This window comes from Oncorhynchus masou, chromosome 30, assembly GCF_036934945.1.
Source record: "Oncorhynchus masou masou isolate Uvic2021 chromosome 30, UVic_Omas_1.1, whole genome shotgun sequence".
In the NCBI taxonomy this organism is placed as follows: domain Eukaryota; kingdom Metazoa; phylum Chordata; class Actinopteri; order Salmoniformes; family Salmonidae; genus Oncorhynchus; species Oncorhynchus masou.
This window is the reverse complement of record NC_088241.1, coordinates 49,940,423-49,956,071: the sequence shown is the minus strand read 5'-3', so window position 1 is coordinate 49,956,071 and position 15,649 is coordinate 49,940,423. Positions and strand designations below refer to the sequence as shown.

General features: G+C 44.7%; 1 protein-coding gene across 1 annotated transcript in view; it reads right to left on the bottom strand.

Moving 5' to 3' along the window:
- dok6 (docking protein 6) overlaps window positions 1-15,649 on the bottom strand; it is a 90,785-nt gene that overhangs the window by 33,957 nt on the left and 41,179 nt on the right. Inside the window, exons 5-7 of the mRNA XM_064949238.1 lie at window positions 10,988-11,177; window positions 9,195-9,333; window positions 8,419-8,527 (exon numbers count right to left, since the gene is read on the bottom strand). Of these exons, the coding sequence (XP_064805310.1) occupies window positions 8,419-8,527; window positions 9,195-9,333; window positions 10,988-11,177 (438 nt within the window). The remainder of the gene's footprint in view (window positions 1-8,418; window positions 8,528-9,194; window positions 9,334-10,987; window positions 11,178-15,649) is intronic.

Below are 15,649 nucleotides of genomic sequence, written 5' to 3'. Positions count from 1 at the left end.
CAAAACAATGCCATAGATTTTTCAACTAACCTGGTATTGGTGATACTATCTTCGTTCTCGATTTGGCCAAACGTACGCACCTGCGTGCGTGTGTGTGGACGTGCTTAACTACTATTTAACTATTCCAGAAGTCCCCACAAGAATAGTAAACAACCAAAAATTTGACCAATTGGGGACATTTTTTAGTCCCCACGGGGTCAAATGTTATTTCTAGGGGGAAAAGGAAGAAAGGGAAGCGCTGCGAAGATACACAGTAGTAGAAAGAAGGGGCTCTTTGGTAAAAGGGGTAAATTGGTCATCAAAAGAAAAGAGGACCAAGCCACTCTTCATATAATTCATTAAAATGCCTTTATTTATATTGCATGTTCAAAGGAAACAAGGTTTTAAAACTTTGTTTCCATTGAACACGCTATTCCAAGTGGGTTTACGGTTAAGGTTAGAATTAATGTTAGGGTTAGAATTACTTTAGGAGCTAACCCCACAAGGTTAGCTGTACAAGATGTATGTATGTGTGTGTGTGCGCGCTCCCTGTTCACACAGTCCGTGCTATGAATGTCTAATATATCCCATGTGGCAGACCCTGTAGAACTAGAGATGTCTGAAGCCATTGCAAACACTTGCCGGGAAGAATTGTGAAACTACGATCATGACTGAACGAGGCCGTATTGACCGTAGAAAAAAGTTGCAGTACCTTCATGCAAAAATGTGGTCTTAGGAAAGGAGAAGACAACGTAGAATGCAATAGAAAGCATTGCTGTCGGTGACTTTGCACTGGCTTGAGAACAACATGCAGTCTCATAAGACAATCCTGTTGTGACAAGAGGAGTAGAGTTCTGGGTTGAGAACAACATGCAGTCCCATAAGACAATCCTGTTGTGACAAGAGGAGTAGAGTTCTGGGTTGAGAACAACATGCAGTCCCATAAGACAATCCTGTTGTGACAAGAGGAGTAGAGTTCTGGGTTGAGAACAACATGCAGTCCCATAAGACAATCCTGTTGTGACAAGAGGAGTAGAGTTCTGGGTTGAGAACAACATGCAGTCCCATAAGACAATCCTGTTGTGACAAGAGGAGTAGAGTTCTGGGTTGAGAACAACATGCAGTCCCATAAGACAATCCTGTTGTGACAAGAGGAGAGGAGTAGAGTTCTGGGTTGAGAACAACATGCAGTCCCATAAGACAATAGAGTTCTGGGTTGAGAACAACATGCAGTCCCATAAGACAATCCTGTTGTGACAAGAGGAGTAGAGTTCTGGGTTGAGAACAACATGCAGTCCCATAAGACAATCCTGTTGTGACAAGAGGAGTTCTGGGTTGAGAACAACATGCAGTCCCATAAGACAATCCTGTTGTGACAAGAGGAGTAGAGTGACAATCCTGGAGGAGCAGAGTTCTGGGTTGAGAACAACATGCAGTCCCATAAGACAATCCTGTTGTGACAAGAGGAGTAGAGTTCTGGGTTGAGAACAACATGCAGTCCCAATCCTGTTGTGACAAGAGGAGTAGAGTTCTGGGTTGAGAACAACATGCAGTCCCATAAGACAATCCTGTTGTGACAAGAGGAGTAGAGTTCTGGGTTGAGAACAACATGCAGTCCCATAAGACAATCCTGTTGTGACAAGAGGAGTAGAGTTCTGGGTTGAGAACAACATGCAGTCCCATAAGACAATCCTGTTGTGACAAGAGGAGCAGAGCCCTGGGTTGAGAACATAAGTGCTGCGGCTTTCCAAATGGAGAAGAAAACAGCAGATTAAGAGGAAAACAGTGGAGAGAAATGTGCTTGAAATCAAATCAAATTGTATGTCACATGCTTCGTAGACAACAGGTGTAGACTAACAGTGAAATGCTTACTTAAGGCTTCTTTTCCAACAATGCAGAGTTAAAGATAAGGTAATACATTTAATAAAAAATAGAAATAGTGACACAAGTATTAAATACACAGTGAATAACGAATAGAAGCAACAAGTGAACATATTTTGGCTATATATAGGGAGTAGAAAATAACATGGCTATATACAGGGAATAGACAATAACATGGCTATATACAGGGAGTAGAAAATAACATGGCTATATACAGGGAATAGACAATAACATGGCTATATACAGGGAATAGACAATAACTTGGCTATATACAGGGAATATAAAATAACATGGCTATATACAGGGAGTAGAAAATAACATGGCTATATACAGGGAATAGACAATAACATGGCTATATACAGGGAATATAAAATAACATGGCTATATACAGGGAGTAGAAAATAACATGGCTATATACAGGGAATAGACAATAACATGGCTATATACAGGGAATAGACAATAACTTGGCTATATACAGGGAATATAAAATAACATGGCTATATACAGGGAGTAGAAAATAACATGGCTATATACAGGGAATACAGGGAATACACAATAACATGGCTATATACAGGGAATATAAAATAACATGGCTATATACAGGGAATAGAACATAACTTGGCTATATACAGGGAATAGACAATAACATGGCTATATACAGAGAGTAGAAAATAACATGGCTATATACAGGGAGTAGAAAATAACATGGCTACATACAGGGAATAGACAATAACATGGCTATATACAGGGAATAGACAATAACATGGCTATATACAGGGAATAGACAATAACATGGCTATATACAGAGAGTATCAGGTAATAACATGGCTATATACAGGGAGTATCAGGTAATAACATGGCTATATACAGGGAGTACCAGGTAATAACATGGCTATATACAGGGAGTAGAACATAACGTGGCTATATAGAGGGAATAGACAACAACATGGCTAAATACAGGGAATAGACAATAACATGGCTATATACAGAGAGTATCAGGTAATAACATGGCTATATACAGGGAGTATCAGGTAATAACATGGCTATATACAGAGAGTATCAGGTAATAACATGGCTATATACAGGGAGTATCAGGTAATAACATGGCTATATACAGGGAGTACCAGGTAATAACATGGCTATATACAGGGAGTATCAGGTAATAACATGGCTATATACAGGGAGTATCAGGTAATAACATGGCTATATACAGGGAGTATCAGGTAATAACATGGCTATATACAGGGAGTACCAGTACCGAGTCGATGTGCAGGGGTACAAGGTAATTGAGGTAGATACGTACTGTACATTTACAGTTGAAGTCGGAAGTTTACATACACCTTTGTCAAATACATTTAAACTCAGTTTTTCACAATTCTTGACATTTAATCCTAGTAAAAAATCCATGTCTTTGGTCAGTTAGGATCACCACATTTTTTTTAAGAATGTGAAATGTCAGAATAATAGTTGAGAGAATGATTTATTTCAGCTTTTATTTATTTCATTACATTCCCAGTGGGTCAGAAGTTTACATACACTCAAATAGTATTTGGTAGCATTGCCTTTAAATTGTTTAACTTGGGTCAAACATTTCGGGTAGCCTTCCACAAGCTTCCCACAATAAGTTGGGTGAATTTTGGCCCATTTCTCCTGACAGAGCTGGTGTAACTGAGTCAGGTTTGTAGGTCTCCTTGCTCACACACGCTTTTTCAGTTCTACCCACAAACGTTTTATAGGATTGAGGTCGGGGCTTTGTGATTGCCACTCCAATACCTTGACTTTGTTGTCCTTAAGCCATTTTGCCACAACTTTGGAAAAATGCTTGGGGTCATTGTCCATTTGGAAGACCATTTGATACCATGCTTTAACTTCCTGACTGATGTCTTGAGATGTTGCTTCAATATATCCACCTCATTGTCCTCCCTCCTGATGCCATCTATTTTGTGAAGTGCACCATTCCCTCCTGCAGCAAAGCAACCCCCGTGTTTCACGGTTGGGATGGTGTTCTTTGGCTTGCAAGCCTCCCCTTTTTTCCTCCAAACATAACAATGGTCTTAAAAGCCAAACATTTCTATTTTTGTTTCATTAGACCTGAGGACATTTCTTCAAAAGGTACGATCTTTGTCCCCATCTGCAGTTGCAAACCGTAGTCTGGCATTTTATGGCAGTTTTGGAGCAGTGGCTTCTTCCTTGCTGAGCGGCCTTTCAGGTTATGTCAATATAGGACTTGTTTTACTGTGGATATAGATACTTTTGTACCTGTTTCCTCCAGCATATTCACAAGATCCTTTGCTGTAATTCTGGGATTGAGTTGCACTTATCGCACCAAAGCACGTTCATCTCTAGGAGACAGAATGCATCTCCTTCCTGAGCGGTATGATGGCTGTGTGGTCCCATGGTGTTTATACTTCCGTACTATTGTTTGTACAGATGAACGTGGTACCTTCAGGCATTTGGGGAAACAATTCTGAGGTCTTGGCTGATTTCTTTAGATTTTCCCATGATGTCAAGCAAAGAAGGTAGGCCTTGAGATACATCCACAGGTACACCTCCAATTGACTCAAATTATGTCAATTTGCCTGACAGAAGCTTCTAAAGCCATGACATAATTTTCTGGAATTTTACAAGCTGTTTAAAGGTGCAGACAATTTAGTGTATGTAAACTTCTGACCCACTGGAATTGTGATACAGTGAATTATAAGTGAAATAATCTGTCTGTAAACAATTGTTGGAAAAATGACTTGTGTCATGCACAAAATAAATGTCCTCACCGAATGCCAAAAATATAGTTTGTTCACAAGAAATTTGTGGAGTGGTTGAACAACAAGTTTTATTGACTCCAACCTAAGTTGAAAAAGCTATACTTTTCATGGCTGTTTATTTACAACCACAGACAGATGCTGGCACTAAGACCGCACCCAGTCAGCTCTATAAGGAAATAACAAACAGGAAACCACTCACCCAGAGGCGGCGCTCCTAGTGGCCGGAGACTTTAATGCAGGGAAACTTAAATCAGTTCTACCAAATTTCTATCAACATGTTAAAGGTGCAACCAGAGGGAAAGATTACCAGTACTCCACACACAGAGACGCCTACAAAGTTCTCCCTCGCCCTCCATTTGGTAAATCTGACCACAACTCTGTCCTCATGATTCCTGCTTACAAGCAAAAGTTAAAGCAGGAAGCACCAGTGACTGGGTCTATAAAAAAGTGGTCAGATTAAGCAGATGCTAAACTACAGGACTGTTTTTCTATCACAGACTGGGACATGTTCCGGGATTCTTCCGGTGGCATTGAGGAGTACACCACATCAGTCACTGGCTTTATCAATAAGTGCATCGAGGATGTCGTCCTCACAGTGACTGTATGTACATACTCCGACCAGAAGCCATGGCAACATTCGCACTGAGCTAAAGGGTAGAGCTGCCGCTTTCAAGGTGTGGGACTCTAACCCGGAAGCTTACAGGAAATCCTGCTATGCCCTGCAACGAACCATCAAACAGACAAAGGGTCAATATAGGGCTAAGATTGAATCATACTACACCGGCTCCGACACTCATCTTATGTGGCAGGGCTTGCAAACTATTACAGACTACAAAGGAAAGTACAGCCACGAGCTTTCCAGTGACACGAGCCTACCAGACGAGCTAAATTACTTCTATGCTCGCTTCGAGGCAAGCAACACTGAGGCATGCATGAGAGCATCAGCTGTTCTGGACGACTGTGTGATCACGCTCTCCGTAGCCGACGTGAGTAAGACGTTTTTTTAAACAGGTCAACATACACAAGGCTGCGGGGCCAGACGGATTACCAGGACGTGTGCTCCGGGCATGTGCTGACCAACTGGCAGGTGTCTTCACTGACATTTTCAACATGTCCCTGATTGAATCTGTAATACCAACATGTTTCAAGCAGACCACCATAGTCCCTGTGCCAAAGAACACAAAGTCAAACTGCCTAAATGACTACAGACCCATAGCACCCACGTCTGTAGCCATGAAGTGCTTTGAAAGGTTGGTAATGGCTCACATCAACACCATTATCCCAGAAACACTGACCCACTCCAATTTGCATACCCCCCAAACAGATCCACAGATGATGTAATCTCTATTGCACTCCACACTGCCCTTTCACCCCTGGAAAAAAAGGAACACTTATGTGAGAATGCTATTCATTGACTACAGCTCAGCGTTCAACACCATAGTACCCTCAAAGCTCATCACTAAGCTAAGGATCCTGCGACTCAACACCTCCCTCTGCAACTGGATCCTGGACTTCTTGACGGGCCGCCCCCAAGTGGTGAGGGTAGGTAGCAACACATCTGCCAAGCTGATCCTCAACACTGGAGCTCCCCAGGGGTGTGTGCTCAGTCCTCTCCTGTACTCCCTGTTCACCCATGACTACATGGCCAGGCACGACTCCAAAACCATCATTAAGTTTGCAGACGACACAACAGTGGTAGGCCTGATCACCGACAAAGACGAGACAGCCTATAGGGAGGAGGTCAGAGACCTGGCCAGGTGGTGCCAGAATAACAACCTATCCCTCAACTTAACCAAGACTAAGGAGATGATTGTAGACTACAGGAAAAGGAGGACAGAGCGCGCCCCCATTCTCATCGACGGGGCTGTAGTGGAGCAGGTTGAGAGCTTCAAGTTCCTTGGTGTTCACATCAACAACAAACTAGAATGGTCCAAACACACCAAGACAGTTGTAAAGAGGGCACGACAAAGCCTATTCCCCCTCAGGAAACTAAAAAGATTTGGCATGGGTCCTGAGATCCTCAAACGGTTCTACAGCTGCAACATTGAGAGCATACTGACCGGTTGCATCACTGCCTGGTACGGCAATTGCTTAGCCTCTGACCGCAAGGCACTTCAGAGGGTAGTGCGCACGGCCCAGTACATCACTGGGGCTAAGCTGTCTGCCATCCAGGACCTCTACACCAGGCGGTGTCAGAGGAAGGTCCTAAAAATGGTCAAAGACCCCAGCCACCCCAGTCATAGACTGTTCTCACTACTACCGCATGGAAAGCGGTACCGGAGTGCCAAGTCTAGGACAAAAAGGCTCCTCAACAGTTTTTAAGACTCCTGAACAGGTAATCAAATGACTACCTGGACTATTTGCATTGTGTGCTACCCCCCCAAACCCCTCTTGTACGCTGCTGCTACTCTCTGTTTATCATATATGCATAGTCACTTTAACTATACATTCATGTACATACTACCTCAATTGGGCCGACCAACCAGTGCTCCCGCACATTGGCTAACCGGGCTATCTGAATTGCGTCCTGCTACCCACCACCCACCAACCCCTCTTTTACGCTACTGCTACTCTCTGTTCATCATATATGCATAGTCACTTTAACCATATCTACATGTACATACTACCTCAATCAGCCTGACTACCCAGTGTCTGTATGTAGCCTCGTTACTTTTATAGCCTCGCTACTGTATATAGCCTCGCTACTGTATATAGCCTGTATTTTTACTGTTGTTTTATTTCTTTACTTACCTATTGTTCACCTAATACTTTTTTTGCACTATTGGTTAGAGCCTGTAGGTAAGCATTTCACTGTAAGGTTTACACCTGTTGTATTCGGTGCATGTGACAAATAAACTTTGATTTGATTTGATATAAACTTCCGACATCAACTGTAGGTAGGGGTAAATTGACTAGGCAACAGGATATATAATAGATAGTAGCAGCAGTGTATGTGGTGAGTGTGAAAGTGTGTGTGTGACTGTATGTGTCTGTTGCGTCAGTAGGCATGTGTGTGCATGGTATGTGTGTGTGGGCGTATGTAGTGTGTGTCAGTGTAAGTATGTCAGTGTAAGTATGTGTGAGTGTGTGGGTAGAGTCCGGTGTGTGTACATAGAATAAGTGCAAGAAAGTTAGTGCAAAAAAGGGCCAATGCAGGTAGTGTGGGTAGTAGAGATTTGATTAGCTATTTAGTCATTTTGCTTAGAAGTCTTATTTATGGCTTATGGTCTTATGGTTTAGAAGCTGCTCAGGGACCTGTTAGGTCCAGACTTGGTGCATTGGTAACGCTTGCCGTGCGGTACCAGAGAGAACAGTTTGTGGCCTGGGTGGCAATTATTTTGACAATTATTTTGTCCTTCGGCCCCAGTGATGTTTTCGGCCCCAGTGATGTTCTGTGCCATACCCACTACCCTCTATAGCGCCTAGCGGTCGGATGCCAAGCAGTTGCCATACCCAGCGCTGGTGCAGCCAGTCAAGATGCTCTCGATGGTGCAGATGAGCATGTTGTATGTCTGACATGTCATATTGTAATCCTACATTATTAGCTGTGTTTTAAATATTTGCCATTGTGGGAAGACATACAACCATTAATTTATTTGCTGTTTGTCATAAAATCACTGATTGACTTAAGAGTTGCAGATTTTGATAATGTTACACTGTCCTGTTGAACTACAGGGGTATTGAATATTACTAGCAATATTACCAGCAGGTAGCATTACTGGTAATGTGTGCCTGCGTGAGTGTGCGTGTTCAGATAATGCTGTTGGGCTGCCAGGCTGAGCTCTGCTGTTTGTACCTTGGTAGCTGTAGATGTCTCCCACGCTGTTCTGACGCATTATGTGATGCCAGTAGGCACTGCGAGGCAGAGAAATGGACTTGGTTAACGTTGTCTGGTTGGAGTGGGTCTGAAACAGAGACAACAACAACATCATCTTCAGTGTGTTGGACTGCGTTCCAAATGGCAGCTGACTGTATATATAGTGCACTACTTTAGACCACTAGTTTTGATAGAGATTAGGGTGCAATTTGGGATGCAATTGTTATCTCTGGGTATAGTCACCTCTAGGGAGTGCAAAGTAGGAAAAACAGCCACAGGCATTACAGGTAGCTACTGCATATTGTGGACAAATGACATGCAGTACAAATTCACAACATTTGATCAATACCATGATATGAAATAAAACACACAAAAAAGCTAAACGTGTGTTTTAAACTACAGTCACTGCATTTTTCTCTTTCAATTATATCGAGTACATCTCTTTAGAACCTAAAAGTCCTATTTGTGGTATGATGACCCATAACCAAAGTGTCCACTGTGTTCCACAACCTCTTCATGTAATTCATGTATTTCAGTATACTCTGCAGTATTCCCATATGGAGTGAGTCCAGGAACATGGCCATATGGCCAGGGCTCATCAAGCCTTAGAAAACCATACCTAAATACAGCATACTGACCATAGAGAGAGGAAAGAAACTTAGGCCATAACCACAAGGAATTTGTGTGTGTGTGTGTGTGTGTGTACTATGTCTGTCTGTGTGTGCGTGTGTACTATGTGTGTCTGTGCGTGTTACCTGTGAGCTCTTCTTCATCTCTACCATCATCCTCTCATGTTGCTGTGCGATGGACAGGGTGGCTGAGTGGACTCTCTGGTAGATTATCTCTCCCTCCCGCGTCTGGAACGTAAACAGACCCTCCCCCGTGTCACACATCCTAGAGACAGAGAGAGTGGGGAGGGGAGAGAGAGGGGGGGAGAGAGAATGGGGAGGGGAGAGATGGGGAGGGGAGAGAGGGGGAGGGGGAGAGTGGGGAGGGGAGAGAGAGGGGGGGGGGAGAGAGAGGGGGAGGGGAGAGAGAGTGGGGAGGGGAGAGAGAGTGGGGAGGGGAGAGAGAGTGGGGAGAGAGAGAGGTGGGGAGAGGGGAGGGGAGAGAGAGTGGGGGGGAGAGAGGGGGAGAGGGGGAGGTGAGAGAGAGAGTGGGGGTGGGGAGAGTGGGGGAGGGGGAGAGAGAGTGGGGGGGGGGAGCGAGAGTGGGGGAGAGTGAGGGAGGGGGGAAAGGGGGAGAGAGAGAGGGGGAGAGAGAGTGGGGGGAGGGGGGAGAGAGTGGGGGGAGGGGGAGAGAGTGCGGGGAGTGGGGGAGCGAGAGTGGGGGGTGCGGGGGGAGAGGGGGAGAGAGAGGAAGGGAGAGAGAGTGGGGGGGAGAGGGGGGGAGGGGCAATATAGTTTTATTACAGATACATACACAGGTTAGAACAAACAGAGAAAACATGAGGTACAGATATGCCTTTAGAAAGCAGATACACCCTGTCATCTCATAGCCTGGAGGGGGTGGAACATGTGGATATGCTGACATGTTTAGAGTTCAAACTTCCTTTGAAAAAGTTTAGACTATTCCCAAAGTAACTCTGTGTGTGTGTGTGTGTGTGTGTGTGTGTGTGTGTGTGTGTGTGTGTGTGTGTGTGTGTGTGTGTGTGTGTGTGTGTGTGTGTGTGTGTGTGTGTGTGTGTGTGTGTGTGTGTGTGTGTGTGTGTGTGTGTGTCAGTGTGTGTGTATATGTATATATGTGTGTATATGTGTGTGTGTGTGTTTGTTTATCAGGACCCATGTGACCAGTTTTCCTCTCCTGTTGATAAACCGGTCCCAGATCTAGGAGAGATGTGAATGGGTTAGGGTTAGGGTCAGATCCAGGAGAGATGTGAATGGGGTAGGGTCAGATCCAGGAGAGATGTGAATGGGTTAGGGTCAGATCCAGAAGAGATGTGAATGGATTAGGGTCAGATCCAGGAGAGATGTGAATGGGGTAGGGTCAGATCCAGGAGAGATGTGAATGGGTTAGGGTCAGATCCAGAAGAGATGTGAATGGATTAGGGTCAGATCCAGGAGAGATGTGAATGGGGTAGGGTCAGATCCAGGAGAGATGTGAATGGGGTAGGGTCAGATCCAGGAGAGATGTGAATGGGTTAGGGTCAGATCCAGGAGAGATGTGAATGGGTTAGGGTCAGATCCAGGAGAGATGTGAATGGGGTAGGGTCAGATCCAGGAGAGATGTGAATGGGTTACGGTCAGATCCAGGAGAGATGTGAATGGGTTAGGGTTCGATCCAGGAGAGATGTGATTGGGACTCCTATGAAGCATACGGGAGGTGACCGTGTATCACTGTGAGCATACCCTTCTGTCTCATTGGTGAACTTGATGGATTGTCTCTCTCACACACACACACACACACACACACACACACACACACACACACACACACACACACACACACACACACACACACACACACACACACACACACACACACACACACACACACACACACACACACACACACACACACACACACACACACACACACACACACACACCTTCCCGACTCGAAAGTGAACCAAGTGGAGTCTCGTCCGTATCTCCTCAGTGAGTTGAGGGGCCACATAACCAGTTTGACGCGGGCGTTGTGGATGTCCCACAGGTAGATGTTCTCATGGGTGATCTGCATCGTACACTCCCCATAGATGTCCATGTTGGGAGTGGGCATCAGGTACACGTTGAACCGCTCTGGAACAAAACCAACACAGCAATACTTACTTTGAAAAAATAGAGGATATTTTTTGAAAGTACAGAATAACAAGGTAGATGTGTTACAAAGGTGAGCATTGGACTTTTGGACAGAATCTATTGCAGTCCTTTCATTTGGACTGTTTTTTACCACTTTTCAAGCTTCCATTCAGCTTGTAGCGAAGGCTACGAATCAATGTTCTCGAAGGACACATAAAAACATGGTCCTGCAGTAGTCATCAGATGGTTATATCAGGTGGGTTTGGGGAGTATGGACGGACAGAATAACAGACAGACACAGTATCAGTGGTCTCATCTGTTTGCCAGAAACCATTACTGTGTCTGACAGAGCCCATACAGTAGGATACAATCCATCCTCATTTTAAAAAATGTCAAAAACTGACTCCATCTAAAAACATCCCAGTATCAGCAGTTTTGGGACTTTGACTTTTGTACACTTCTGGCTATATGAGTCACTAAAATAACTTTCTCCACTTGATCATTGAAAAGGCATTTGAGTCCATGCTGTTGTAGAGCCGACTTAAGATCCAGAATTATCATTCAAACCAGCTTGCATAAGCATGAAATCCATGCATTGAATGGACAAAAAAGACAGCTCCTTACAAAATCTTAACTTCATTCAAATTATGAAAAATGGATGAGGCAGACAGAAAAAGTTATAAGAAAGTAAAATGAACATAAAATTGAATAGTTCTTAGAGGCCGCTCTCTGCTCAGCGCAAATTGACTTTACATAACAGACTGATAAAGACTAAAGAAATAAAGACGTGCTCCTAAGAAAATGACATCATTCTCATTAAGGACTATTATTTTCCTATTTCCTTGAGAGAGAGAGAGAGAGAGAGAGAGAGAGAAGAGAAAGAGATATAAAGAGGGGGAGAGAGAGAGAGAGAGACAGAGAAAGAGAGATATAAAGAGAGAGAGAGAGAGAGAGAGAGAGATAAAGAGAGAGAGAGAGAGATAAAGAGAGAGAGAGAGAGATAAAGAGAGAGAGAGAGAGAGAGAGGGGGAGAGAGAGAGAGAGACAGAGAAAGAGAGAGAGACAAGAGAGAGAGAAAGAGAGAGAGAGAGGGGGGGAGAGAGAGACAGAGACAAGAGAGAGAGAAAGAGAGAGAGAGAGATTTAAAGAGAGAGAGACAGAGTAGAGTGAGTGTTGTGAAAGTCAGCGTCCAGTTGCTAAGGAGTAGCGGAAAAAGTTTCAATAGTATTTAAATGTTGTCTCTCTTCGTCTCCTTTGCTTCATCTAAACTGACTCCAACGGGACAGGTGGTACTGTAGCTTCATCTAAACTGACTCCAACGGGACAGATGGTACTGTAGCTTCATGTAAACTGACTCCAACGGGACAGGTGGTACTGTAGCTTCATCTAAACTGACTCCAACGGGACAGGTGGTACTGTAGCTTCATGTAAACTGACTCCAACGGGACAGGTGGTGCTGTAGCTTCATCTAAACGGACTCCAATGGGACAGGTGGTAGTGTAGCTTCATCTAAACGGACTCCAACGGGACAGGTGGTACTGTAGCTTCATCTAAACTGACTACAACTGGACAGGTGGTACTGTAACAAATCTCCCTCATTACTCTTCCATCATAATTATTCAACCTGTTTTCTCTATCTGTTCAGGTGAAGGAAAGCAGACAAGGAGAGGAAGCCACTTTAAACTATCGAGACGCACCCCACGCCGTTTTCATAGTTTTTTCAAGCCAGCCAACCAGATCCTGTACCTACTGGAGACCTCCTCAGCCCCAATCACTTTAACCAGCTGGAGTCTCTACTAGAAGCCTCATCATCAATAGTCACTTTAACCAGCTGGATTCTCTACTACAGTCCTCCTCATCCCCAATCACTTTAACCAGCTGGAGTCCCTATGAGAGACCTCAGCCCCGATCACTTTAACCAGCTGGAGTCTTTACTACATACCTCCTCAGCCCCAATCACTTTAACCAGCTGGAGTCTCTACTACAGTCCTCCTCATCCCCAATCACTTTAACCAGCTGGAGTCTCTACTAGAGACCTCTTCAGCCCCAATCACTTTAACCAGCTTGAGTCTCTACTAGAGACCTCTTCAGCCCCAATCACTTTAACCAGCTGGAGTCTCGACTAGAGACCTCCTCAGCCCCAATCACTTTAACCAGCTGGAGTCTCTACTACAGACCTCCTCATCCCCAGTCACTTTAACCAGCTGGAGTCTCTACTAGAGACCTCCTCAGCCCCAATCACTTTAACCAGCTGGAGTCTCTACTAGAGACCTCCTCATCCCCAATCACTTTAACCAGCTGGAGTCTCTACTAGAGACCTCCTCATCCCCAATCACTTTAACCAGCTGGAGTCTCTACTGGAGACCTCCTCAGCCCCAATCACTTTAACCAGCTGGGGTCTCTACTAGAGACCTCATCCCCAATCACTTTAACCAGCTGGATTCTCTACTACAGTCCTCCTCATCCCCAATCACTTTAACCAGCTGGAGTCTTTACTACAGACCTCCTCAGCCCCAATCACTTTAACCAGCTGGAGTCTCTACTAGAGACCTCCTCATCCCCAATCACTTTAACCAGCTGGAGTCTCTACTAGAGACCTCCTCATCCCCAATCACTTTAACCAGCTGGAGTCTCTACTAGAGACCTCCTCATCCCCAATCACTTTAACCAGTTGGAGTCTCTACTAGAGACCTCCTCATCCCCAATCACTTTAACCAGCTGGAGTCTCTACTACAGACCTCCTCATCCCCAATCACTTTAACCAGCTGAGTCTCGACCTCCTCAGAGACCTCTCTACTAGCCCCAATCACTTTAACCAGCTGGAGTCTCTACTACAGACCTCCTCATCCCCAGTCACTTTAACCAGCTGGAGTCTCTACTAGAGACCTCCTCAGCCCCAATCACTTTAACCAGCTGGAGTCTCTACTAGAGACCTCCTCAGCCCCAATCACGTTAACCAGCTGGAGTCTCTACTAGAGACCTCAGCCCCAGTCACTTTAACCAGCTGGAGTCTCTACTAGAGACCTCCTCAGCCCCGATCACTTTAACCAGCTGAGGTCTCTACTAGAGACCTCCTCAGCCCCAATCACTTTAACCAGCTGGAGTCTCTACTAGAGACCTCCTCAGCCCCGATCAGTTTAACCAGCTGGAGTCTCTACTAGAGACCTCCTCATCCCCAATCCAGCTGGAGTCTCTACTAGAGACCTCCTCAGCCCCAATCACTTTAACCAGCTGGAGTCTCTACTACAGACCTCCTCATCCCCAATCACTTTAACCAGCTGGAGTCTCTACTAGAGACCTCCTCAGCCCCAATCACTTTAACCAGCTGGAGTCTCTACTAGAGACCTCCTCAGCCCCGATCACTTTAACCAGCTCAGCTGGAGTCTCTACTAGAGACCTCCACAGCCCCAATCACTTTAACCAGCTGGAGTCTCTACTAGAGACCTCCTCAGCCCCAATCACTTTAACCAGCTGGAGTCTCTACTGGAGACCTCCTCATCCCCAATCACTTTAACCAGCTCTCAGAGAGCTCTTCATAATCTACATTAATACTCACTAATTATGCCTAATGTTTCAAAAGAACAGCCATGAGTCTAGAGTGAGGACTGATGAAATGGCAATGTAATATGATGAGGCTATTTTTAGGAGCAGCGAGAAAATGAACTTTGATTTAATTATCAGCCCCTGTAGTTGGGTGATCACTAATTGAAGTCTAACTGCAGAGGGTGGAGTTTTCTCCCATTTTAGTATATGTGCTGCAGAGACAAGCACAAGTGTTTAGCGTTCTATTTCTGTTGTTGTTTCTCTTTCTTTCTTCACACACCGCACCACTTCGATGTTATGAATACAAATCAATATTTCCCTGTCATTTTATATCGACGCTGAGGGAGAGAGAAATACATGTTATTACTGTTCATTGAACTAGATGGGCTGCTCAGATTCATATCGATTTTTTCAAACGAGGGCAGAGCACAAAGTTTTGCGTAAATGCAATTGTAGGCGTCCTGTAAGAGGTTGTTAGGGGAGTAAAAATGAGACCTTGGGCCAGATTCTTGATTCTTTCATTTCCAAAGCCAGTCTATAAAACACACACACACACACACACACACACACACACACACACACACACACACACACACACACACACACACACACACACACACACACACACACACACACACACACACACACACACACACACACACACACACACACTGCAGTCATTTCCACAGCTAGTCTACAAATGAATAGACATTCACCCATTTAATAACAGCTATACCTTTCCTCTTTCCTCCTTCCCATTTCTCTATTTCTATTTCCTGGATGGAGGGGGGGGCAGTGATTTCACATGGCCTCAGCCCCAGCAGATATAATCTCATTCATTTTTGTGACAAGCTTCATTATGAGGGGAGCCAGTGATGCACAGCACCTCTCATTAGGCCAGGAAGACAGCCACGCACACACGTGCACAG